General features: G+C 39.6%; 1 protein-coding gene across 1 annotated transcript; it reads right to left on the bottom strand.

Annotated features, from left to right (window-relative positions):
* Window positions 1-13: 13 nt before the first annotated feature.
* Window positions 14-22,370, bottom strand: kcnj14 (potassium inwardly rectifying channel subfamily J member 14). Its single transcript, XM_026185960.1, has 7 exons — window positions 22,145-22,370; window positions 8,039-8,147; window positions 7,400-7,890; window positions 7,006-7,118; window positions 4,674-6,482; window positions 3,427-3,744; window positions 14-2,377 (listed from the first exon to the last, which is right to left on the bottom strand). Exons 5-7 carry the CDS (start codon window positions 5,733-5,735, stop codon window positions 2,147-2,149), a joined length of 1,611 nt encoding a protein of 536 aa, XP_026041745.1. The 5' UTR covers window positions 5,736-6,482; window positions 7,006-7,118; window positions 7,400-7,890; window positions 8,039-8,147; window positions 22,145-22,370; the 3' UTR covers window positions 14-2,146.
* Window positions 22,371-27,240: the final 4,870 nt, after the last annotated feature.

Genomic DNA, 27,240 nt, shown 5'->3' with positions numbered 1-27,240 from the left:
ATTGAATCCCCATGTTTTATTTCTTCTATAACACTGTTCTCTTTTTTCTGGAAGTGCTTTGTGCCTGAGGCAGCTCTGAAATTATATATCTAGTGTCTGCTGGAGCAAAAAAAAAGAAAAGAAAAATTTCTCCTCAGAAAATCCCCCCAAATCCTAGAACAGTAGCTTTTGTCGATTTCATATCACTTAATTTATTTAAAAAAGAGGTATTACATTATACTACTCTGTGCTTTACACTATGTATAAAATGTACTGTACTGTGAAAAGTGAATCCAAATCAATCCATCTATTTCTTTCTGCTGTGTTTAAAAAGTCCCATCATAGTAAAGTGATGGTGCTGTAAGTTCAAGTTACATTTCATGGAAGTGGATGCAGGGAGAAAATGACATGACCTCCTGTGCAGCCTATAAATAGAAAATGGTAGCCATAATAGAGAAGTGAAAGGGAAGACAGACATGGAACAGCATTAACACTATTTATAAGAGATAATATGTTATCAGTCAGAACACTGCGATCGATGCACTGAAGTTAGCCTGTGCTGTTCCTGCAACACTACTGTGCTTTTATAAAGTTTCATCAGTGATATTAGTCTCCATAATTAGTGCAAAGTGCAAACAACAAGTTTCCAGGTTGTGCGTCGGACAGGCTGATTACTGGTCAACACTCAACACGGCATTGCGGCCCCCACACTTTGCCAACACATGCTGCAATCAAACACTTACATACTGAGGTGGCATTATTTACTCTTAATTATTAATGTTAAAATAAACAGAAATATCTCAGGTGCTTTGTAATATATCTAGAAAGTGCAACTATTACATAGCTTACATTATATTACGGGTAAAAGATTCATTCATCACGGCATGTTTATATGGGGATTTCTCAGTTTTTTTCATCTTAGCACATACTGCACACTAAAAGTGGTCATCTTGCAAATGCACATGATAAAAAAATACAATTCAAGGACATTTTCAACATCATGCAGATGAAGGGACATTTGCAAAATGTCTGCTCTGTTATGAAGGCACCACCTACCACCTAAGGAAATTACATGATTTTATGAGCCAAAAAACTCCCAACAACCCAGATTTAATTTTTTGGGAGTCTGATGTAGTTTCCAGTTGGATCTTCAGTCACTTCTTGCAGAATTGTAGAAATGGAAAGTGAGTGTAGGTCTCCAATGCTATTGCCTTATATTCACTATTCAGTCTGCACCACCAACACTTAAAAGATTACAGTATTATAGCTCAGTTAAAGTGTACAATAATGCAAAAATAGCACACCAAAACAATAGCGAGGCTGCTTTTACAGACATAAGAGATAACAGCATACTTTGATAGTAGCGCCATAAAACAATGCATGGCGATCATCACATCTGGATCACCTGTGTGGTCTGAGACCCTACAATCATGCTATTCCACTCAACACAAAATGTTAAAATCAAGAAAAGTTTACAATCAGTGAACATCTTTTTCTTTGCATCACACATGGAAAAAAGCCAAAAAACAAACAACACAGAGAAAATACATCTACATGGAACAAACATCTCAAAACCGCTGCTAGTTTAAAGCTGTTTCTCCATGTTACTGTTGCTCTGCTTTGGCTTATCTCAAATACATTCTAAGTCCGTGATGTCAAAAAGTGCATAATCCATACTTACCATAAGAAAATAAAAGAACAAAAGAACAAAAGTGATAAGTGAGCATCTTAGTGGAATACATTCCTCAGAAGCTAAAACATTACCTCCAACAGAGGTCAAAATCTTCCCGTCATAAAAATTGAGGGTCAATTACATGTGGTAGCCACCATGGGGCGCTGTTGCATACCCTTGTCAGTCAGGTATTAGAGTCAGACTGTGTGCTGTGGTAGTGATGGGCCAGATGTGAGACTTAGCAGTTTTCAATGATTTTGAAAGATTGCCAGGACCAATTAGACAACTAGGTCAGTGTACTAAACCCAACTCACCAAAAGAGTAACACCAAACTTGCTAATGTTCGCACTAAATATTTCTTCCTCTTCTGTAAATAGCGTTTCTTCCTATCCTTTATTGTACACTGGTTTATTCAAGGCTCTCTCTACTATTCTGTCTCCCATCATCATATCAGTTCATTCTCTGAAGTCGGTTTCCTGTCTTTTTGCCTTCCGTTCAGTTGTAGTGGAGATGTTCTGCCATGGATTGCCTCCGGGTCGGTGGGGAGGCAAACTCAAGGTTTTGACCCAGCTCACCGTCGGGGGAGGCAAGCTGCAGAGCTACTTCGTTCTCATAACAGAATGATGACCGTGAACTCTGAATGTATTTCTGCTCGGCCAGATCTTTAGCACTGCAGGAAGGTGTGTTCGGGATTTCATAGGTCCGATGGAAAAATGAGTAATCCACCTGGAAAAAAAGCATAGAGCAGTGACTTTTAATTAAATGCTCAAAAGGCTCAAAATGACAATACAACCCTGCTGATGTTTAGTTGAAGAATGTTTATTGCTGAATAGAAGACGCTACTTCTGAGTGCTTCCTTATTCACCTGCATGTTTGATTTGGCATATTTTTGTATGCTGATGCCTTTCAAGATCCAATCTTAAAGTGACTTTTGTTCTCTCCCAGGAGCAAAACAATACATATGTTATGTAATGTACAATTAGGGCTGATAGAGTTTTACTTTTGCTGATGCTTAATTTTAAAATCTGTGTAATGCTAAATTTCTGATGCTTTCTGGCTGATGAAGTCTGGCTGTTCTGGATTGCATCATCTCTTGGTTGTTTCTGTGCACAGTCGGGATTCTCGGTCTGCATTTTCACGTGCTTTGTCACATAGGTTGTCAAGCCTTTGGCCAAATATCTAGCTTCTACTTTGCAGACAGCAAGGAAACACACGTTAACACCAAACAACACGTCAACACATGCCAACTATTGAGAGTGAAAACATAACTTCTTGACTGTTATGAACACATTACCATGGTGGTGGTATTTCCCTGCATGTAGCTATGCTTGTTAATGTAAACATGCTGAAAGTAGCAAGTGTAAACACGAAAGTATGCAATCTGAGATATAACAGCAGAATTGAGGGAAGAGAATGACTCATAGCCTTTTCAATTAATGGTAACACAAAATGTTGCAGATTGACTAACTATTACCCAATCAGCAGCTCAGACAGGATTAAGTTGATTATCAAAGACTATCAAAGTTTTAAACATCAACTCCACTCTTTTTTTGGCACCACTGAGGCTTTGCTACTAAATGATAAATGGAGAAACACACTGAATTATATTTAGTTTGCTCAGCTTCACTCCTATTTTATCAAAAAACCTGGTAAAATATATATGACGTCAAGGCTATGCATCAGTGATGACGTAAAATGGTCTTAGATTTAAAGACTGGAAGCTGTGTCAGGATTAAATGGAAAAAAGAGTTTTCTGTCTGTACTTCTGTTTTCACCTGGTAGCCATCTTTCCTCTCAAAGAGCACTGGTTCAAAGCGGTGTCCCCAGAGGATTTCAGTAGCCAGATAGGAGCTGCGGCACTGCGTGGTCATGGCTGTGGCCTCCACCATGCCTTCAAGTATGACCACCACCTCCAGGTCAGAGTCGTTCTCCAGCGTTTTTTGGTCCATCTCAAAGAAAGGCGACTCTTCATTGATTTCATGGACAATTGTTACAGGCGAGACCAAGAAGATGCGGTCAGTGCCGGTGTCAAACCCCACGTTGATGTCCACGTTGTCCAGTGGGAGGTACTCTCCCTCTGGTGTCACCCTTGACTGGGAGCAGGTTTGAAATGTAAAAGTCATTATTTGGTCCATATCACATCCCACATTAGATATTTCAGTTCATTAAGGCTTTTGAGGAAATATTAAAAAGAAAACAGAAAGATTTTTATTATTGGAACAAAGGTTAATTAATTACATCGTGATATCACCTTGAAGGTAACACTTGACATTTTCTAAAGGTAATCTGATGAAAGCATTGTAAATTAATAATCTTACCCTGACCGAATTGTCTAGCATTTGGTTATTATATTCAGCTGAATCTCACTATGCACTTCTTTAGTCACCTTGCCAAGCCATAGGCTTATCACTCACCCAACCTTGCTTTTGAACAATATCCAGTTTTAGCACTCACAATTGTATTCCCTTCATCCTCAAACTTAATCCCATCTGCCCTGCCTAAACTTTGATATGGTCATGCTATTAAAAGAGATCAAATTCTCCACACTGCAGCCAAAATGTGCTACAGATTTTGATCCTACAGAAAATCCTGAGGGAACACACATGCAAACTACAGATATAAGGACAAACATTAGGGTAAACTTCAGTAGTCATAGAAAACAATCACAGAACCCACAGTGATACAGTATACAAGAGGAAATGAGATGACGAAGGACAATGGTCCTTAGTTAAAGAATTGTGGGCAAGTTAATCCATGGTAAATCTTCCTAACCCCTGAGGGAAAATAAAACAAGCTCTCATTAACTACGGTCCACAGAATACGGGCCAGATGGTCTCAGCCCTCTCTCTTTCTCTTTTTTTCCCTCCACTGCTCTATCACAGTAGCAACCTCTATTATTTGGTGCATTCCTGACTTTGACTCCGTTACAATCACCAGATAACTTCTTTGACCTTTTTCATGTCAGGGTTGTTTTCTGGCCTCTTTTTTCATCAGTATGATTATTTGTATTTTTTCCACTTACCTTTAGTAGTTGTGCTCTGACGTGTGCTTCTACCAGGTGGCTTTTGCGTAGGTTTCCGACCCTCCACATCATACAGAGTTTTCCATCTCTCAACGCCACAACAGCAGTGTTGGAGAACACCAGGGTCTCGTTGCGCTTCTTGGGCTTGGCAATCTTTGCCATGACTGCCCCGATGATGAAGGCGTCAATTATGCAGCCCACAATGCACTGCAAAACGACCGCCACCACCGCCAGGGGACATTCTTCGGTCACACTTCTGAAGCCATAACCGATGGATGTCTGCGTCTCCAAGGAGAACAGAAAGGCTGCCATGAAGCTGTTCACCTGGAAGAAGCATGGCTCCTCAACCACTGCCTCTCTATCAGACTCTCCTCCAGAGCCAGCATCTCCTGATCCCGGAGATGAACTTGAGCTGGAGGTAAGCCGAATGGAGAGGTCTCCATGTGCGGAGGCAATGAGCCAGAAGGCAAATCCAAAGAGCAGCCAGGAGAGAACGAAGGAGAGAGTGAAGATGACCAGCATCCATCGCCAGCGGATGTCCACGCAAGTGGTAAAGAGGTCACTGAGGTACCGCTGGCCCCTCTCGCTCATGTTGACAAAGGTGACGTTGCAGCGTCCGTCCTTGCCCACAAAGCGTTGTCGGGGCCGGCGGGTTGAGCGCCTATTGCGCCGGCGGCTGGTAGTGGAGGGGGAAGAGAGTGAATCCTGATCTGATGAAGAACGGCCTTCCCCTCTCCCTCCTACACTACTGCCTCTTCCACTCTTGGGCCCTGAACACATTCTTCCTCCTCTCAACCCACCTTCTCCTTCTGCATCTCCTCCAGCTGACTCTCCAATGGCACCATGCCTCCGGGCATTGTTGGTGTTGCTTTGAAGAGGCAGAGCTTTGCCATTGAGGGCATGGGTCGGAGAGGGGCTGGTTGGGGTCCCTGACCCCGCTGGGCTCCCCCCTCCGCCAGATGTATCTGCAGCACTCTGTGCTAGCCTCATGACCTCCTCCTCCTCCACTGGCCCATCCACCACAGCACTGAAGCGTCGTTTTACACGTGCTGCCCCCATCATCTGCTATGAGTTCTCTGTATTTATAAGTGTGCCTTGTTTATTGATGTAATGAATAAGCACCTCGATACCGTCAGTGAAATTATGTGTGGTGTTAATGTCACAGTCAGTCTCTTTTAATACAGAGATAATTGTAGGTCCATGGCGCCCAATGGTAACCAGAGGATAACACCCTCCAAGGCCATTGGTCAATCACTTTCTTCAGTGTCTCTTCCACAACTTTTTATTCTGTTACTCCGTACAGTCAGTCCTTTCAGTAATGGATTCCCAGCAAGCTAATGGGCTTTCTTGTAGTGTGAGTTCAGTAACAACCAATGACCTTAAATCACAGTCACTTTAGTGAAAGGAGGTGAGCTGAAAAGAATGACTTCAATAGCAGCCCAAAGAGTCCAACTCTGTGATCTGCAAAATTTCATTTGACAAGGAGTGGTAGAGCTGGGCTAACTTTGACATACATCAGAAAAACATGCAGGATTGGTTCTATATAGTTGAAAACACTAAAAGGATAGTCTTGAGGTTTTTTGCTTGAGCAGGACTCATTTGATAAACACTTCAAAAAATATAAGCTGATAATGCAATGGAGCAAGACAATGGGATAGAAATGTGATGATATACAACGTACGCAGAGAACACAAAGCCAAATTCAGGTCAAACAGTATGATAACTTCCAACATGCAGTTGAAACAAGAAAGAAACATGCCAATTCTTACGATCAAACTTCTCTCCACTTTCACAACCACTTGAGAAGGGCTTGAGGAAAAAGACAATACAAAACCATCAAATCTCTACTGTTATTATTTATCATTCATAATTCATTGCCAAGATATCTTGATTCGGCTGGCTTAAGCTATTCTCATCACTTTTTTTTCACAGATAAAGGAAATACAACTTTTGTTCCCAACACCAGGGACCCAACTGAAAAAAAAAAAACATGATTTGTTTGCCATTTCTTTTCCAATCATGTCACTGCCTTTACAATTTCACATGTTCTTTTTAAGTGTCTGCAAAACTGTTTAATGGCCATTGTCAGATTCTCAAAGAAGTATTTTGTGCACTGCCTCCTGGATAATATTGGCCAATAACTACATTTACAGCCACAACAAAGATATACCTCAACACAGCTCAGCGTTAGGGCTGAGAAATCACCTACGCCTGACAACAGATTAGAAAAAATGAAGAAAACAACAGAGGATGATTATTTTGACTATCTCTAAACTTACTTAGCTTTACGTGGAAGATTTATAAAGAGTCAAAAGTTGAGAACAGCAATCACCTGATTTGATCTGTTTTCTGCAGAGGTCAAGCTCCAGAGTTCACAGGTCAGGTGTATGTCTAAGCAGGAGGCTGTAACAGTTTTTGTGCCTTGTAGACTCTTACTTGGCATCCCTGTTTGAACCAGATCACGAAGGCTATTTGAGCATCAAAGAGGTTCCTCAAATAAAAAGTTATTTGCAGATATTAAAAAAAAGGAAACAAAAACAAAAACAAAAAACATCAGCATGCTAGAGAATCTTTAAAGTGAACCACAAGTTATCAACTAATGAGCATGCAAAAGTATACAAAATCATCAATATATCGAAATGATTACTAAAGGCTTAAGTTAAGCAAGAAAAACATGCAAATACATCTGATAATGAAAAGGATGTGCTTGTAATATTATCATTTACCTTGCCCAATCATTCCCAGAGACCCTTACAACTGAATCCTGACAGAGTGTAAAGATCATGCAACCCATAATCATTTAGTAACCAGTGAACAAAATCAGTTACTCAACCATAACCGTGCACTGCTGAAGGTACAGAGAGAACAGCAAAGCAAGAAGCAAGAGCTGTTGCTATAACTTTCCAAATACAGAGCAAGTCATTGCATCCAACCAGTAAAAGCAGGGTAAACAAAAAGTCTACAACAAATGAAAATGGGGGAAGAGATCCCTCCTGAAGTGAGAAGTAACATAGGGGTTCATCTTTGCTTGAGTGTTGGCCTCCTTTTTTGACACATGTTCAGTGAGAGCACTGAGCTTTGTTGATCTGAGGGAAGGGAAGAGTCACAGAAGAAGGAAATGAAAGAGTCTGCTTCTTATTCCGTTTCCCTTATTGAGGTTTCGGTGACTGTTCTGTATCCCTTTATGTTTGGATCATCACGCCTAACCCACTGCAGACTTAAAAAAGAAATTTTTAAGAAACAAACAGAAAGGAGAATATAAATGTGAAGGAAGTATCAGCACTAGTTTAAATTATCATGTTGCCAAGTCAAAAGGCAATGAGAAGCTAAACTGCTAAAATCTTGTTTGTCGATCAGACACTTACCTTTGTTAGTGTATCCCTCTGGTTTATCAAATGCAGTTCATTGGTTGCTTTTTTGTGGATAGTGTTAAGATGAAAAATCAGACCTTCTTGTAGCTTGACCCAGATGTACCTATCAGAGAAAAAGAGAAGAGAAACAAAGAGAAAAATGCATGTTTATATCCGCATGTTATGCAGCAATATTTGCAGTGACCATTAAAATGTATCCACCATTAAAAAATGTAAAAAACACAACACAAGAAGTAGCTCACTTATTTATACTTACAGAGGCAACTGAGAGGCCTATCTGCTAATCATCTGAAGTCTTGCAAATAGCTACTTGTGTTATAGAAAGAAATGGTAGAATATACTAAGTAATTGCATCTAACAAATGTCAACCCACTGGAAATTCTCAGCCTAACTTTAAACTATGACTTGAGTTTTCTAATTAGCCAATCACATGGTAGTAACTGAATGCTTTTAGGCTTGTGGACAGGATTGAGATGAGCTGCTGATGTTCAAACCGAGTATCAGAATGGGGAAGAAAGGTGATTTAAGTGACTTTGAATGTGACATGGTTGTTGGTGTCAGATCGGCTGGTGAGCATTTCAGAAACTGCTGATTTGCTGGAATTTTCCAGTCATCTCAAAGATTTACAGAAAATGTCCAGAAAAAGAGAAACTAACCAGCGAGCAGCATTTCTCTGGGTGAAAATTCACTGTTAATACCCAAGGTCAGAGAAGAATAGCCAGACTTAAAATAACTAAATAACCACTTGTTATGACCACAGTATGCAGAAGAGCATGCACAGCACGTCAAATCTTGAAGCAGATTGGGTATAGTGGCAGAGGACCAAACTGGATGCTGTCAGCAAAGAACAGGAAACTGAGGCTACGGTTCATATACCCTCACCAAAATCAGGCAACTTCCATTTGCAAGATTGGAAAAATGCTGCCTGCTCTGGTGAGTCTTAATTTCTGCTGCGATATTCAGATGGTAGGGTCACAAGTTAGCATAAACAACATGAACCATGCATCTATCTTGCCTTATGTCAGCAACTCAGGTTGCTTGGTGATGTAAATGGTGTGAGGGATATTTTCCTGGCACACTTGGAACCAAATGAGAACCATTTAATTGCCACAGTCTAGATTAGTCTGGTTGCTGATCATAAGCATCACTTTATTGAAACAGTGTAACCATCTTCTTATTCACATCATTAATAAGCGGCCATCAAATCTGCAGCAACTGTGTGATGCTGACATGTCCATATGAAGCTAAATCTCTAATAATGTTTCTAGCATCTTGTTGAATTTATGCCACGAAGAATTAAAGCAGATCTGAAGGCAAAAGGGATCCAACTCAGAATTAGCAAGGTGTAACTAATGAAGTGGCAGATGAGTCTATATTAGTATGCAAAAAGCTGTGCATAAGCAATTAAAAATAAGTCAGTACCATTGATGGAGCTCTGATACCATGATTTACTCTTGTGATGCTTGAATATAAAGAGCAGTGGCTCCAGTTTAATAGGGTGAGCTATACTGCAGAATGTGACATTTATTTAAAAAAGCAGGAATAAAGAAATAAGTCATTAAGTTCATAATAACACTTAATTCATCAATGTTCAGCAATGATATTATTGTTTTTGTAACCTACTGGTAACAGCACCTGAAGATGAAAATACAGATCAAATAGACAAGACAAAGTTCACATAGCTAGTTTACTGCAATTGTTAGACATCTATCTGCAGCCTTGAAAAACTCACTACAAGCTACATGTAGTCCACTTTCAGAATTAATGCAGGAGAAGTAATCACTCCTGCAGCACAATCATCCCCACTGAGAAATATTCACCTCATTTCCAACACGATGCCAGCTACAACAACAATTATAAATGCACATTAGCATTTATGTTAAAAGGTAATAATCTGGTGCAATACAGAAAACTTCCACTGAAAGTACAAAGGAACAACAGAGGGACACCAAATATACTAATATGACAGTATGTGTCAGTATGAGTATCATCCTGCTTTGAGAGCTGCATCCAAATGCGTCTTTATGCTCCTGGCACATCCTCATGTAGAAACTGATATATAACATGTGACTGCAACACTGTGGAAATTGTTCGAACGCCAGACTGAAATCAAAATGAACCCTAAAGTCTTTTATGGTCAAATTTTACACCAAACTGCACACTAACATTATGATAATGTGATTTACGATTTACATGCTTATGCTGCCCAGTGTTTACTTAATAAAGAAATAACCCAGTAGGCAGTCCTGACCTTCATACTTCTACTGTAACTCGTGCCAACCAAAGAACAAGTTCTCACATCGGCTATCTCTGGGCTGACTTGTCATTTGATGACTCGCAACAGCCACTGGAGTAGGCGATGAGAGAGGCGTGCATGTGGCTGATATGAGAGTGTATGTATCGTTGTGTTGCCTAACCTTATCGTGTTGAGGTGCCAAATATCTCAAATGATTCCTCATACAAGAGCATTCATGGAGGGCTGTGTGGGAAAATTACATGTGTGAAGTTGTTGCTTCCAGAGAAGCATCTCATCTGCAGCCCTGCAGCTGGGCAACGTGATCAGACTAATCATCTCTGTCAGTCCTTTGACCAAACAAATCCAAAAAGCCATTCGGAGTAGACATCAGTGAAGAAGAACATAAAAAATAAAAAACTGTGTAACTGTACAAAACTGTTATCCTATTGGATAGACATGGAGTATGGAAAGAAAACTGGGAATGTCTTTGAAAATGGACCCTTCATCTCTACTTCCAGAATATCAAAAATTGTTAAAGCCTGCTCGAATGGGTGTTATGATGTCCTTCCATATACTGTAAAGAAAAACATTTTTATGTCTTGGAAAGTCTTTCCGCTGGTATATTTGACTTGCTTGTTGCATTCAAGGGAAAAGTTTTTGCTTTGCTAACTCTTGAGTCATTTCGGTGGTTTGAAATCTCATCAGCGACTGCAAACCTTTGGTGCCTGTTTACAACAAGGTCACTGCTGATCACATCTGTCACTGCTTGGTTTGATTCATACAGACCAGGTGTTGTGTTGTGCTGAGCCATTTGTTGTAACAATAAATACAATATAGATATATTTTTTTTAATTCTCCTGTGATATTAACTTTTTTAATTAAGCAAACAAAGAGAAACCTTACAGAAATACCAGCATATGTAACTGTAGCATCAAAATGATAACCCAACAACTTTCGTAATAATGTCCTTTATAATCTAGGGAGTGTTAGACTGTTAATAATGACATTTTGAGCATATCCACAGGTTGTTAGTGCTTGGAATAGCTTTGATCTCAACATTAACCCACTGACTTGACAGAACAGGTGCTTTAATGATTGCATTTATCGTTCCCGTGCAGGACCACACTAATCCACTCTCACCACCTACTTTTCTGTGCTTTCTTTCACACCAGGTCTCTCATGATTTATTTTGCCGGTCTCTGGCACCTCCCCTGTCCCCGTTCTATCCAGATTATCTTGGCATATTAAAGTGTTATGTGGCCAGATTAGATTTGCAAAGGATATGATTCGACTGTCATTGAAAGATGTATTGAATAAACTTCACGTTGCAGTACCATAAGTATTTTTGCCTCTTCTGGTACACGGCGGAGCCGCCCTATTTCCTTTTTTCTTCAAGAAAACAATGAGCCAGAAATTTTCGCATCCCATTTTTGGTCTTTAAGGTATTTAGGTTTTATCACCATTGTGAATACAGCATACAACACAGAACCTAGTGAGCCTCTACATTGTGAAGCCACAGTAATATAGAGGGACATCAATAAGTCATATTGATCAATGGAGGTCAGAAACCAGGACACGGATTGGGTCTTTGTCCCTCTCTCGCAACATCCCTTGGCTCATTGTCAAGCCATTTTCTCTCCATGTCTTTTATTTAGGCTTAATTTATATATGAAACCTCACAATGCAAGGCAGATTTTAATCATGTTCTATATGCACAAAGAAATTTCTCCAGAAAATCTATAAGCAAAGCCTGAAAATATAAGTACGTAAATGCACAACACTGCTGTGACCTTTTTTCCAGATCTAATCAATAATTTATGTTACAATAGCTACAGCTGGCAGGTGTTCACATTACCAAACAGTAACAGTTACATCAGAATATTAAGTAATATTATAATTGAGAAAGAACTGGGATTAAACCTGGATTTATAATGAGGGGGTGCCCTGTGGTCATAAGTGGTCATCAGCAACAGGAAAGGGAAAATTCAGCATGTACAAGAATTAATCTTACAGATATCTTTGCAGTTTCTTGTTATTTGTGTTATTTAAATGCAGTTATTTCTATGACAAAAACTTCTTTGAGAGAATGGAAATTCCTTCTCTGCAGAAAAAAAACCCCTACAGAAATGCTATTTTGGAATAAAAAAGGTCATCTATGGGGAGATTTTTAGTAAAAATGATTTGACAGACTGTATATAAAATATAACTGTCTGCTTTGAATGTGTGCATGCAAAACAAACAGCTACTCATAGGACAAGTCTGTTAGTATATATTTGTGCCAAAGATGCAAGAGAAAGAGAGAAGCAAAATATATGAAATAGTTAACATGGCTTTAATACACGATGCTATAACTTTGCATTAACTAGCCATGAATTTATTATGATATTAAACTGAAATTAAATAAGCTTGCTCCACAGTTCAGTTTTAACTTGAGCTTTTTCAAGTAAACATCTCCTTAAAAACAAATGGATCAAATGCATTTCAGCAGAATAAGGGGAGCATAGAGAACATTGGACAGGTGGTGTTACTGTGTTGTCTGATTCATGTTTACACTGATGGAGAAAGACGTGAGGCTGAACATTTCCTAATGATCCCCAAGAGTAACCGTGCTCTGAATATACACTATGGGACCCCAGCCCATATTAACCTTTAAGTAAGATCACTGCTTGACTCATAGTAAACAGTTTTAACAGGGGACATAGGAGTTCATACTTTTTCCTGGATCCTACCTTACCTGCAGTGCAGCCAGACTGCTAACATTTCAGCTGGAGCTAATGAATTTTTAAATGTATGTCAGGAGAAAAAGACCCTTAAAATTTGGAACATTGTTTTCCAGTAAAAGAGATGTTTTACTGTGCACAGCTAGGGTGAAGTAGTTACCAATTTTCTGCCAGCCAATGTGCACACACCCTGCTACAGCAGCATCTGATCATAAGCACAAGCATGTGATCATCCTGGCATTCAGCCTTATTCCATCTAATTGAAAATTTACTGCTTCCGGTCCTCGCTCAGCTGTTCGCTGTGACAGAGGTCATTGTGTGATGACAACCAAATGTTAATCTCGGAGTTAAGACAGCGCATAAAGCAATGTGGTGGTTAAAACGCAACACAGCACTTTTCTAATTAAGAAAATACTCAGAAGGCTGAAAAGCATGCAGACAGGACCGATAATGTTAGAACCAACATCAGTATGTTCACACTGCTTCTAATCCCCCATTTTATCTTATACATATTATATTAAAACAAAAAAATGACTGCCCCATACTGGAGAGAAATCTAAAAATGGTGTTGTACCCTGCCACCGCTAATACACATGACCCCACGCGTGCAGACATACCCCGGCATCCAATGAATATGCAGAGCTTTAACTGATCTGTTCAAAGCACAAACAACGATTCAGTGAGGCCATATGCAGTAAAGGCGACACTATACAGGGAGTGCAGAATTATCAGGCAAGTTGTATTTTTGAGGAATAATTTTATTATTGAACAACAACCATGTTCTCAATGAACCCAAAAAACTCATTAATATCAAAGCTGAATGTTGTTGGAAGTAGTTTTTAGTTTGTTTTTAGTTTTAGTGTGTGATGGAGCATTGTCCTGCATGAAAATCATGTTTTTCTTGAAGGATGCAGACTTCTTCCTGTACCACTGCTTGAAGAAGGTGTCTTCCAGAAACTGGCAGTAGGACTGGGAGTTGAGCTTGACTCCATCCTCAACCCGAAAAGGCCCCACAAGCTCATCTTCGATGATACCAGCCCAAACCAGTACTCCACCTCCACCTTGCTGGCGTCTGAGTCGGACTGGAGCTCTCTGCCCTTTACCAATCCAGCCACGGGCCCATCCATCTGGCCCATCAAGACTCACTCTCATTTCATCAGTCCATAAAACCTTAGAAAAACCAGTCTTGAGATATTTCTTGGCCCAGTCTTGACGTTTCAGCTTGTGTGTCTTGTTCAGTGGTGGTCGTCTTTCAGCCTTTCTTACCTTGGCCATGTCTCTGAGTATTGCACACCTTGTGCTTTTGGGCACTCCAGTGATGTTGCAGCTCTGAAATATGGCCAAACTGGTGGCAAGTGGCATCTTGGCAGCTGCACGCTTGACTTTTCTCAGTTCATGGGCAGTTATTTTGCGCCTTGGTTTTTCCACACGCTTCTTGCGACCCTGTTGACTATTTTGAATGAAACTCTTGATTGTTCGATGATCACGCTTCAGAAGCTTTGCAATTTTGAGACTGCTGCATCCCTCTGCAAGATATCTCACTATTTTTGACTTTTCTGAGCCTGTCAAGTCCTTCTTTGCCAAAGGAAAGGACGTTGCCTAATAATTATGCACACCTGATATAGGGTGTTGATGTCATTAGACCACACCCCTTCTCATTACAGAGATGCACATCACCTAATATGCTTAATTGGTAGTAGGCTTTCGAGCCTATACAGCTTGGAGTAAGACAACATGCATGAAGAGGATGATGTGGACAAAATACTCATTTGCCTAATAATTCTACACTCCCTGTACTACAGTCAACGTGTAGGATACATACATTATATGAATGAAGAGTCAAACTGCAGCTTAAAATCGTTATTGTTTATTCTTATAAACTAAAAATAATCCTCTTCAGCTATCGGATAATGTGCAACACCATCTCCTACCTCCATCTCCTCCAACCGACAATCATAACATGCACCCCAGCAACATGCCGGTGCTAGTTCAATTTCAAGAACCTCTAAGACTAATACAACGATTAAGAACAGGAGAGTAAAATTACAGGATACTTTTAGATATGGCAACAAACAACGATAATATTGTGACATAAATGCAGAAAACAGGAAGAGAAGCTTTATCAAAAATGTCAGAAATAGCATCAAATACGACTTCCGGTTGAGCTTTGATGGAGTAGGACGCGAGTCTGGGAGCTCCCGCCGATTTCGATTAAATTGTTATTTATTCGCGCGTTTTGGCCGTATTTTCAGTCCTGTTTTGGTTTGTGGATTGTCTTGTTGAGAAGTTTTACTCGGGCCGGCGTAAAATGGCAGCAAAAAATGTTAAAACCCGCAGTACTATTCAGACACAACTGAGGCCTAGTTTGCAAACCGCGACCACACCCTCGAGTGAGCCGTCGTCTCCTGCAAAGCCTCCCACATGTCAAGCTAATCCTGATATTGAGGCTCTCAAGGTCGAGTTGCTGGCTTCGCTGAGGAAAGATATCGCCGACATCTTTAAAAAGGAACTTCAGGATACTCTGGGTGATGCTTTGTCTACCATTAAGTTCGACCTGCAGGCGGTGAAGACGCAGCTGGCGATCGATAAAGCTGCAAATGACGCTACCATGTCTGAGCTAAAAGGTACGGTGAAGGAGATGGAGCACGCACTTACTGTCTGCTCTGATGATATAGCTGAGATGAAAAACACTATCAAGGGTCTCACAGCTCATGTAGCCAAGCTGGAAAGTAAGTGTGAAGATTTGGAGTCCAGATCGCGGCGCAACAATGTTAGGATAGTGGGAGTACCGGAGGGACCTGACACGTGCACCACTGCCGCCGTAGCTTCCTTGCTAAAAGAAGCATTTGATCTGGGGAAGGAGCCGCTTTTGGATCGTTCGCACAGGACCCTCCAACCCGCACCTAAGCCTGGCGACCGTCCACGAGCCATTGTATGCAGGTTTCATTACCACACTGACTGTGTCGACATTTTACGACGTGCTAGAGAACGCCGACAGATTAAAGTTGGAGATCGGACCATCTCAGTCTTCCCCGACTACACCGCCAGGGTGGCACGGGCTCGTGCTGCATTCAACACGGTCAGGCAGCAACTCCGTGACATTGACGGTGTTCGGTATGGCCTGCTTCATCCAGCGCGACTCCGCATCACATATAAGGGTGTCGAGAAGGACTTTGTTTCGGCAGAGGAGGCCAGTGATTATGTCAAAACTTTGATTTCTGGGTGAGCCTCGTTAGCTCCTCAGTTTGATACTGTAATGCTGCTAAGGGTTCACGCTCTCCTTAGGTTTAACGCCACCTGTGCATTGTTTTCTTAGGCCATTGTGCTGGTTATTGTACTGTTGGTGTGCTGGTTCCTTTTATTTTCATTGTTATTTATTGAAACTGGATCATATAATATACTCTTGAACTTCGGACCAGTCCGGCACAATCTTCTCCAAGCTTGCTGCATTGATTTGCATAGGACCGAGTTGTTTTTAGTTTCTGTTAAATTTTTATTTATTTATTTTTTTGTTTGGTGGTTTTTGTTTTAATTGTTTATCTATTTATGTATGTTGTTTTTGTTTTTTTTAAATGTTATGCACTTTCGGTGATTTGTTGGAAAGTTCTCCTTCTGAGGAAGTCATATTTTGTACTGTGAGATCTTTTTTTGGTTGGTTGGTTTCCTTTTTATTTTTTCCCTTTTAAAAAAAAAAACATGTTTACTGTTACGCGCACACTGTTATACTGTAGAGAAGTTGGTGAGAGGTTATTTTTCCCTCTCTCGCTTTTATTTTTATTTAGACAACAATTAGTCCAGTCACTTCGGTGAATCATTTTTGCTACTTTGGGGGTACACTGCTGTCTCCTTTGTTCTGTTCTGTGGAGACTTGGGGGTGTATTTGTGTTCAGGGTTGGGTTGGGGGGGGGGGGCTGTCCCATTTCGGCTCTTCATGGCCACTGGCATTTTGGTTTGGTCTTTTTCCTCTTCCTTTTTGTAAATGGTTAATGGAAATATAGACCCCAGCATTGCTGGGTCAGGTATGCCTCTTAGATTCATTAGTTGGAATATCAGAGGTATGGGTAACCCTGTTAAGAGATCTAAGGTTTTTACTCACTTGAAACGTCTAAATTCTGACATAGCATTTTTACAGGAGACTCATCTTCGCATTAAGGATCATTATAGGTTATATTGCCCTTGGGTAGGTCAGGTCTTTCACTCAAATTTTAATTCGAAGGCTAGAGGAGTGGCCATTCTCATTAATAAGAAAGTTCAATTCACTTTGACCAATGTTGTCGCTGATAGGAACGGTAGATACATCATTGTTGCTAGTACCCTAATGCAGAAAAAGGTTTTGTTGGTAAATGTATATGCCCCGAATTTTGATGATGCTGAATTCGCTAATAGATTGCTGAGTAACATCCCCTTTCTGAATACACATTTGCTTATCCTTGGTGGTGATCTGAATTGTGTTTTTGATCCAATTTTGGATCGATCTAGTCCTCGTAATTTGACTCAATCATCTATGTCTAAAACATTCTCAGATTTTATGAAACAGAATGATCTTGTTGATCCATGGAGATTTCGCAACCCTTCAATCAAAAAATTTTCATTCTTCTCTCAGGTCCACCAGTCTTATTCCAGTATTGATTATTTTTTCATCGACAGAACTCTTAATTCATGTGTTAATTCTTCCGACTATTCTGGTATTGTAATATCTGATCATTCTCCTCTGCTATTGGATGTTCATCTTTCTACCCATAAACGTAGCCCTCCACTTTGGAGATTTAACTCTCTCCTTCTGGCGGATAAAGAATTTTGTGAATTTATTTCAGGCTCTATTGAGGAGTTCTTGTCCTTCAATCAGGATGATTCTGTCTCATATTCTCTGCTATGGGAGACTCTTAAATGCTACCTGAGAGTTCAAGCTATTTCTTACTCTGTCCGTGCTAATAAAAAGATTAATGCCAGGCTTAAAGAACTTATAGCTGCAATTAGTAACCTTGATCAAAGTTATACACTGAACCCTTCTCCAGAATTACTGAAGCAGCGCCTTGATTTGCAAGCAGAATTTGATCTTATGTCAACCAAAGAGGCTGAGCACTTATTACTATGCAGTCGTGGCTCATATTACGAATATGGTGACAAGGCTAGTCGCTTGTTGGCACATCAGTTACGACGTCAGGCCTCCTCGCGTGTGATCCCCATTATTAAACACTCTGATGACAATATTACTACAGATCCCTTGGAAATTAATTCTACCTTTAAAACATTTTACTCTTTGTTGTACAGGTCCGAATTTCCCACGGATAAAGCTAAAATGAATGCATTTCTTCATAATCTTTCAAACCCTGTTATTGGTGCTAATGATGCGGGGCAATTGGACTCCCCATTATCTGTTGAAGAAGTATTAAAAGCTATTACAGCTATGCAGTCTAATAAAGCCCCGGGCCCGGATGGGTTTCCAATTGAATTCTATAAAACATTTATTGGTAAATTGGCACCATTGCTTTTGTCTGTGTTTAACGAATCCTTGGAAACCGGTTCATTACCACCTACTTTCACACAAGCAACCATAGCGCTCCTTCTCAAAAATGACAAGGACCCAACCTCCTGTGGTTCCTACAGGCCATTATCTCTGCTTAATGCCGATGCAAAGGTATTGGCTAAAGTAATTTCATCTCGCCTTGAGGATGTGCTTCCTCGAATTATATCTGAAGAGCAGAATGGCTTTATAAAGGGACGGCAATTGTTTTTTAATACCCGTACACTCTTTAATGTTATTTACTCAAAGCGTCTATCTGAACTTCCTGAACTTGTGATTTCTTTAGATGCTGAAAAGGCTTTCGATAGGGTGGAGTGGGAGTACTTGTTTGCAGTTTTAGAGAAATTTGGTTTTGGTGATAAATTTATTTCCTGGATTCGGCTTCTTTATTCGTCCCCTAAAGCCAGTGTTCATACTAATGATGTTTACTCTGATTATTTTGCGCTGGGTCGTGGTTGTCGTCAAGGTTGCCCTTTGTCTCCCTTACTCTTTGCCATTGCCATCGAGCCTCTGTCTATTACATTGCGATCTTCTTCTGTATTCAGGGGAATCATCCGTAATGGAATTACACATAAAGTATCATTGTATGCGGATGACTTGTTATTATATATGACTGACCCCGCATGCTCCATCCCTGCTGTTTTAAGTATTCTGGAGAACTTCAGTTCGTTTTCAGGTTATAAATTGAATTTGGGGAAAAGTGAGTGTTTTCCTGTTAATACAGCAGCACGTCAACTTCAACAGTCCGATCTACCCTTTCGTCTCAGTCCGTCTGGGTTTAAGTACTTAGGGATTAACGTGACTCGCTCTCTAGCTGGCCTTAAATCAGCAAATTTGTCTCCTCTTATATCTAGGGTCACATCTGATATTCAAAGATGGGGTAATCTCCCACTTTCTTTAATCGGTAAGATTAACGTTGTTAAAATGAACATCTTACCAAAATTTTTATTTTTATTTCAGTCAATTCCCTTATTTTTGCCGAAACATTTTTTTGTTTCACTGGACAAGATTATTGGTTCTTTCATTTGGGGAGGGAAGCCACCTAGGGTCTCTAAAACTTTGCTGCAGCGATGCAGATTTAGTGGAGGACTTGCATTACCTAATTTTTTAGTCTATTACTGGGCCGCTCACATCCATAAACTTTGCTACTGGCTAAAATCTTCTGGTTCCTCGTGGTGTAAATTGGAGCTATCATCATGTAAGGGCTCTTCTTTACCGGCTTTGCTCTATTCCTCTTTACCCGTGAGACCCTCTCTGTACACTGATAATCAGGTGGTTCTTAACACACTCAAAATCTGGTTTCAGTTTAGACGTCACTTTAATTTTGTAATGCCGTCTTCCTCGGGTCCTCTAAGCGAAAACCATTTGTTTCCCCCTTCACTTTTGGACTCGACATTTTCAGTGTGGTGTGACAAGGGTATAAAACAGTTCAAACATTTATATGTGGATGGTGTTTTCGATAGTTTTCCCAACTTGTCTTCTCGTTACAATCTCCCTGTTACCCATTTGTTTCGCTATTTTCAAATTCGAAATTTTGTTGCCAAGTGTTTCCCAAATTTCCCCTCTTTACCTCCAGAACAGCAGTGGGAAACTACGTTATCATTTGTTCCTCATCACAGAGGAACCATTTCGAAACTCTATGATGCTATTCTGTCTTTTAGTAACCACTCTAATGTTAAGCTTAAGCGTACATGGGAAGAAGAACTGGGATTTCGAATACATGAGGAGTCTTGGGAACGGGCTATAACGAGGATACGATCTTCCACCTCCTGTGCTCGTCTTGGACTTATTCAATTTAAGGTCATACACAGGGTGCATTTCTCTAAGTCTAGACTTTCTGAATTGTATCCAGAAGTGGAAAATAAATGTGATAAATGCCATGGTTCTCCTTGTCACCTTAGCCACATGTTTTTTCTGTGCCCTGAGCTACAAGGTTTCTGGACAAGGTATTTTGCTATTATGTCAACTGTTCTTGGGGTAACTCTTCATCCTTGTCCTCTGATTGCTGTGTTTGGGATTCCTGCTCGCTCACTTACACTTGATTCCACACAAAGGGATATTATAGCCTTCACATCCCTATTAGCGAGACGTCTAATATTGTTGCATTGGAAGTCTGCTAAGTATCCTACTATTTCCCGGTGGCTTAAAGATGTCATGTTTTTTTTAAAACTTGAAAAAATTAAATATACGTTGAGAGGTTGCACAGCCAAATTTTTTCACAAGTGGCAACCCTTTATCTCTTATTTTGCTAGTCTAGAGGTATTGCCTGTTTAAATCTACTTTTGTTACTGTTATATTCCTCTAATATGTTTGATGGTTGTGTTGATCTGTGTGGGACTGGGGGGGTGGGGGGCGTTGTGTTTTGTTTTTTTTTGTTGTTTTTTTCATATATATGTGTGTGTGTGTGTGTGTGTGTGTGTTAATTTACTTAGGAAAATTAAGAAAGGTTGATTGTATTTCGGTAACTGCAAGTACTGTTTTCTTTTTTCAATAAAAATATTTTCCAAAAAAAGAAATGGCATCAAATACATATTTTAATATTTTTAGTGAATCATCCTGCTGACATTAATTAATTCTTATTTTTGATAACTGGTGATATGCTGTAATCTACAAAAGGAATCAAAACGTAACATCTGTAAACAGGTGTGTGTGTGTGTGTGTGTGTGTGTGTGTGTAATTACCAACAAGGAGGTTCTACCTAAATATACCGTCAAGCTGCATTGTGTGAGGTGAGCACAGGGTTGGAGCTTGACCCATGATGGGGAGAAATACTGAGCCACATTAACATCTGATTGTTTCCTTTTTCTCTCCCCTGTAACTTTCATTTCTCCCAACTTTATGGATGTTGCTGACGTATCTATCCGTCAATATCTTTTCACTATAAGAAACAAAATGCCAACTTTCAGTGCTATTTATGCACTGATCAGTTGTCTTAGTTTCCTTTACAGTCACCTAAAGGTCTTTAATGCTGTTTAAAAATTCAATCGGCTGGTGAAGAAAATGTTATCTCATAATCCCTTACTTTGGTCCAACCTGCGGTCCGACCACGTGCCACCCTCAAAAATCCTGATCCATGCCATGTCACTTTAACGTTGCTGTACCTACCAGTGCTGCCAGAAAATAAACCTGGTTGGAAATGATGGAGGCTGCATGTGTTTCACATTTGTACTCGTTTGTTGTTAAGTATTGCCTCATTTCAAAGCCTTAAAAAATACAGATGTGTTTCCTATCAGGTTATGACTCACAAAGGCAGAAAAGGATTAAAGTTTGGGTGCTCAAGGCAAACTTATCTCTCTGACATTGTTCGTTTTTCTTAAAAAACAAAACAAAACATTGGCTTCTTTATTTATTCCTCCAGTAATCCTCCAGTTCTGCACATTGTGAATTAAGGTGAAAATAAATTTAAATTCGAGATTTGACTATAAAACATCACACAGTGGTTTAAACCTGACACAGATATTTAAAGGTGCAGAAATGTGAGGGTTTTCAGAGTATTACAGTACGAAATAATATAAATATCGACAACTAAAATTACAGGCTGTTTGTAATCATAATTAGTGTCTGCGAACTTCCTTCAATCAGCAAAATTTAAGGAAAAGCAAAATTCAATCAGCACTTACCCTCTGCTGACAGCGTCCTCCCATGAAACCAGCGCCACGTCAGTTTGGTGCTTCGGGTTGTTTCCTTATTAAACCAGCCGCTGTTTGGTTATTTTTTTTAATGATTAATAGCCGCTGCGCGAGCTGACCCGTGCTGGCGCTCTGTCCGCGAGCCCTCAGGTCGCTGTTGTGCGCGTCCACCCTGCCGTGCTGTGCGCTCCCAACTAGACACGAGCACGCGCCTCGCCGGAATGCCGGAGTGACCTTGTCACACCAGCCTCAGAATTACAGTTTATATGGGTAATATCCCAACATATAGAACCCAAACACCGATTATTTTTTACATTCAAGTTATTTTTAGTGTTTTTATTATTACACGAATAGCTAGTTAAACAAGGAAGTTATTATTCTTTTTTTTTTTAAATAATAAACTCAGCTCATTTAACCTTATAAGGAGGCCAAGAAGTGATCCATGCCATAAGTTGCTGCTCTGCTGTAGCCGATGGGATCCTGATAAAATAAACTAAAAATAAAACAATCTATTTGTAATCCCTCTTTTTGGCTTTTTGTGTGTAGGAGACTTGTATTTTAAGTTAAATTTACAATAATTTAAGTAGAAAATGTGATCATTATTAGATTATTACAAAGAACAAAGTATTATTTTTTATGGTTATACTGATTATTTTTATGTTATATATATTTTTTACATTTTGGCTTGCATTAAAAGTGTCTTCTGTCTTTAATTTTAAACATTACAAAAAAAAATCAAAAATAAATATCTGAAAGTAAATTGTAGGGACAGACAGAGAGCATCAGACAGTGACTATGTAACCGGAGTATTGAGTTAACTAGTTTGTGTGCGTCCGTGCATGTGTGTGAGTGTGTGTTTGTGCGTTTGCCTTTACTAATCTGATTTAATCTCAGTTAAGGAGGCCAAGAAGTGACCCATGTCATAAGCTCAGTCATTCTATGGAAACGGGGATCAGATTTTGGGGCAACAGCCAGAACAATCAACTGCATCCAACCAACGTGAGCCCATACACCTTTGGATGTTTTAAACCTAATGGTGTTCATTTATCTGCCTCACACGGCCACTGCTGAAGCTGTCTCGACAAGTATATGCAGTGGAAAATCAAAATGTCCTGACAAGTGAAAATGTTTAGTCAATGTATTATACATGTTGTATGTACAAAGTGTGTCTACAGAGTGTGTCTTTTTAAAAATAGGATAAGCGCTGGTGTAAAAACACTGTTGTAACTGTAATTGACCCATGGAAAACTCTCCGGGAGGAGGGGGGAAGAGTCACGCAGAAAGAGGGTGACGTGGGACGGCATGGTGATGTCAGGCTTTGCAAACTATCAGAAAAACACGAGTTTTAGAAAGAAACTCCAGGTTTTTATTAAGACAACAGAACATTGGTTTCAAAATTAATTTAAAGACATTTCTTTGCAATTTGGTGCCTTTTTAATGTGGTTCCTGCGGCTTGCCCTTTTGGCCTTTGTGTTTAAAAGGCACAGACATCTGCTAATTCAAATAATCTTTGATGGTTATGGGTGTTAAAATGACATCATAACCATCTCGCCCTTCTCTCTGCTCTGTCCTCTTTCCATATAAACAATATTTTTAAAAGCCTGAAAATAGATAAATACATGTCAAACGGTCTTCTGGATCTTTTTGTGTTGTGTTATGATGCTGGTAAATTGTTGCAGCTGTTGTGGCTTAAAACAAACAGCGAGGAGAAATATGTACATCTGGAACAAAACTTTGCCTTTTACTTGTTTGGCAAGTAATGGTGCATTAAACCACCAGCAGTGCTCATTTCTGACTGCTAAACAGTGAGCCAACATTTCCACTGTTTAGCTTCAAATATGGCTTAGCTTCAGACACTGATATTTATTGTACAACAGTGATTTGGAAAGGTGATGGGGTGCTTGCTTGACTTTGGTTTTTACAGTTTGGAGGGAAATGTCTGCAGCAGGCTTGCAGTGTGAGAAGGAGAGCGACCACATATCTGAGGCTCAGGCAAATACTGCTTTAGCATGCTGGTTTGTTCCCACTGAAGGGTTGCATAATAGCCTGTTATATTATTATTGGATGGATGCATGGCGTTGCAGTACTGAATCTAAGCCACCAGTGGGCAGATTAAAACAATTTTTGCATCCATCAACCAACCTGCACTTTAAATGACTTAAAAGCTTTATACCCTAAACTGGTTTTTAGCTAATCAGACTACAGGGCTGCTAATTGACCAGGGGCAACACACACCTGGTTTCTGAGAGTGTAATTACAGGGGAAGATTTCAAATGAGCAGCTGTGCAGACACTAAAAGAGAAAAGCTTCACACCTTAGGTGTTTTATGACTTGAAAGAAGCTAGACAGACAGAAAATATCCCTACTTACACTTTTGTTTTCACAGAAATGCTTTTAAAGTTACGTGCTATTGTCTGTAACATGTGGATTGTTATTGAGAGTTTTCTCTGTAACACCTACAACATCTCATATGATGGCATTACTAAACAATCCCGCTTGCAAAGCAACAGTCCAATTCCCGGCTGGCTGCTATGATAACGTTCCACATGTGCCTGTGAAAGGCTGATCTGATTTCTGCAGATGGAGGAGCAAACTCCGGCTCAGTGTCATGTAACAACAAGTTCCAGATTTTGTTATGGTTGCAAAATGTCCAAATCTAATGCTCTGTGACTCCAGGGTTAGGCGAATACTTATTCAGTGTGCGGTGTTGCTTAACCTCCTAGGACCTGCCGTCCACATATGTGGACATCACATTTTGGGTTGTCTAGACCAAAATACTTAATTTTGTTCTACAAGCGCCTGATATCTACTTACGAGGACGTTATGCTGCCACTGTTCTATCAAAATTTAAAACGAATGTCCTCACATGTGGATCTCCTTTTAAAAAAAAAACGAAATTTAGGTAAAAAAAAAAAAAGAAAAATCTGGTAATTCTTTGTTTTTACATTCATCAGGTCCCAATCAACCCAAATAGCAAAGAAAAATTAAAAATGCATGCCATGAAAGAGTTCGGGAGAGGTTAAATCTTCTTGTGGGCACAGAACAAAAGAAATGTGACTGAAAGTAAGTGTAGGAATCTTACATACCCTGTATGTAAGGTTAAAAAACATCTAGTTTGAATTAGTTCGTTTAATTTTATTTTTTCTTTAACAATAAATATATGATTCACATTAAATTATGAGCACCAAAATCCAGCATGTAAATGTGCCTGATTTGGAAATAATTTCATCTGCAGGCATCTAAGCACATATGAGATCCAGAAGACTAAATATAAACTAAATATTAAACATCAAACACTGAAGAACATTTATGAAAACTCACACAAAAAGACATTAACATAATTTTTAACTAAGAACAGACAGTAAAAATAGAGTTAGGGTGACATCACCTCAGATCACGAGTATCCAGTTTGCTGCTGTATAGGTCTGGGGAAGGAGTTAAGAGATTTTGTGCTCCTTAATTGTGAGGGTATAGTGTGCCAGGTATAATACTCAATAGGACCAAATGCACAAAAGTACTGCTTCTGAAAAAGGACTGTCTAGAAAATTCTCTAGTAGATTTATTTTGAATTTGTTCAATCAGTTCATTAAGACGGGGGAGAAACTGGGACTGTTGAAGGCCACAAATAAAACATCTGCAAATGTAATTTTTCCACTTTAAGGGTAAATAAAAGTGTTTGTGTTTTATTTTTAAGCTGCGACACCATGAGTGCAATAGGATGAAGACATGAACGTGCCAACATGAATAAGTGCTTTAAGAATAGTATTAAAACAATGACAGACAGATGTAATAATGGAATTAATTAAGAAGCTTAATGATGTTTGCATTGAATGCTATTTTAGCCTCCTAGGACCTGCCGTCCACATATGTGGACATCACATTTTGGGTTGTCTAGACCAAAATACAAAATTTTTCTCTACAAGGGCCTGATATCCGCTTACGAGGACGTTATACTGCCACTGTTCTGTCGAAACTTAAAACCAGTGTCCTCATATGTGGATCTCATTTTTCTCAGAAACAAAAATCCGGTAAAAAAAAATCAAATTCTTTGTTTTTACATTCATCAGGTCCCAATCAGCCCAAATAGCAAAGAGAAATTACAAATGCATGCCATGAAAGAGTTTGGGTCTCAGGAGGTTAGGAAATTTAAAACATTAAGTATACGTCAAGTAAAAATATAAATTTGAAACTGACATGTTAATTAAACTCTTCAAATTCTACTTGACAAATGCTGAAGTTATTCTGTAATTTTACAAAATGAAGTCATTAATACAAAGAGTAGCCCTGCATAATCTACAAAATCTGATGTATTTATTTATGTATTTAATTAATAAAAGTAGATGAGTAGGGAATTGTACGTTAAAAAGCGTATCTATCTGAGCTCTGTGCTCTCACAGAGGTTTGTATTGAGGGAACAGGAGAAATTTGATGTGTAACTGCAAAGCAGACAGGCTTTGGAGGGGGGGGGGGGGGGGGGGGGCGTAGTGGGGATCAATAACTCATCACAAGTTGTGAATCAGCCCAGTCCAACAACCATTTGTCATGAACGCAAATGTCCGCCCATTTAATCAAGGCTACGACGTGAGGACTCTCACCGGCAGGCAATTTGTTAGTCAGTTTGCTCAGAAATGGTTTGGCTAATTAATGAAATGACTGAGGAAAGCAAGGACAGCCAGGAAAAGGTTAGGGAGCTGTTTGTGTTTACGTGGAGGGTATTTGTCATTTTGTGACTAGGTCCTGATTGGATAGGGTTGCAACGCTTACAATTGGGCGTACTGTAAAGATAAAGAATAATACTGACTAATAAAAAAGTAAATCAAGATTTCTTTTGTTTTAAAAACCCTGCAGTCAACAACACCCCAGGGACTGTGTGCTCTAATGATATCTCAGCCCTCCAGAAACCTGGGAGTGTTATAGGTGGTGGCGAATGTTTCTCTTTGACAGCCACACAATTAGTTTAATGAACTATGTCAGGCAAGTGCAGCGGATAGACTCCCATATGCAATCCATTCACTGTCAGCTATGATCTGTACCTGCCCTAAAGTTTTTTTTATCCATCTATAAGACAGTTATTAAATTACTTTATT

The sequence above is a fragment of the Astatotilapia calliptera genome, chromosome 11 (genome assembly GCF_900246225.1).
Source record: "Astatotilapia calliptera chromosome 11, fAstCal1.2, whole genome shotgun sequence".
In the NCBI taxonomy this organism is placed as follows: domain Eukaryota; kingdom Metazoa; phylum Chordata; class Actinopteri; order Cichliformes; family Cichlidae; genus Astatotilapia; species Astatotilapia calliptera.
This window is presented reverse-complemented; position numbering and strand designations above follow the sequence as displayed.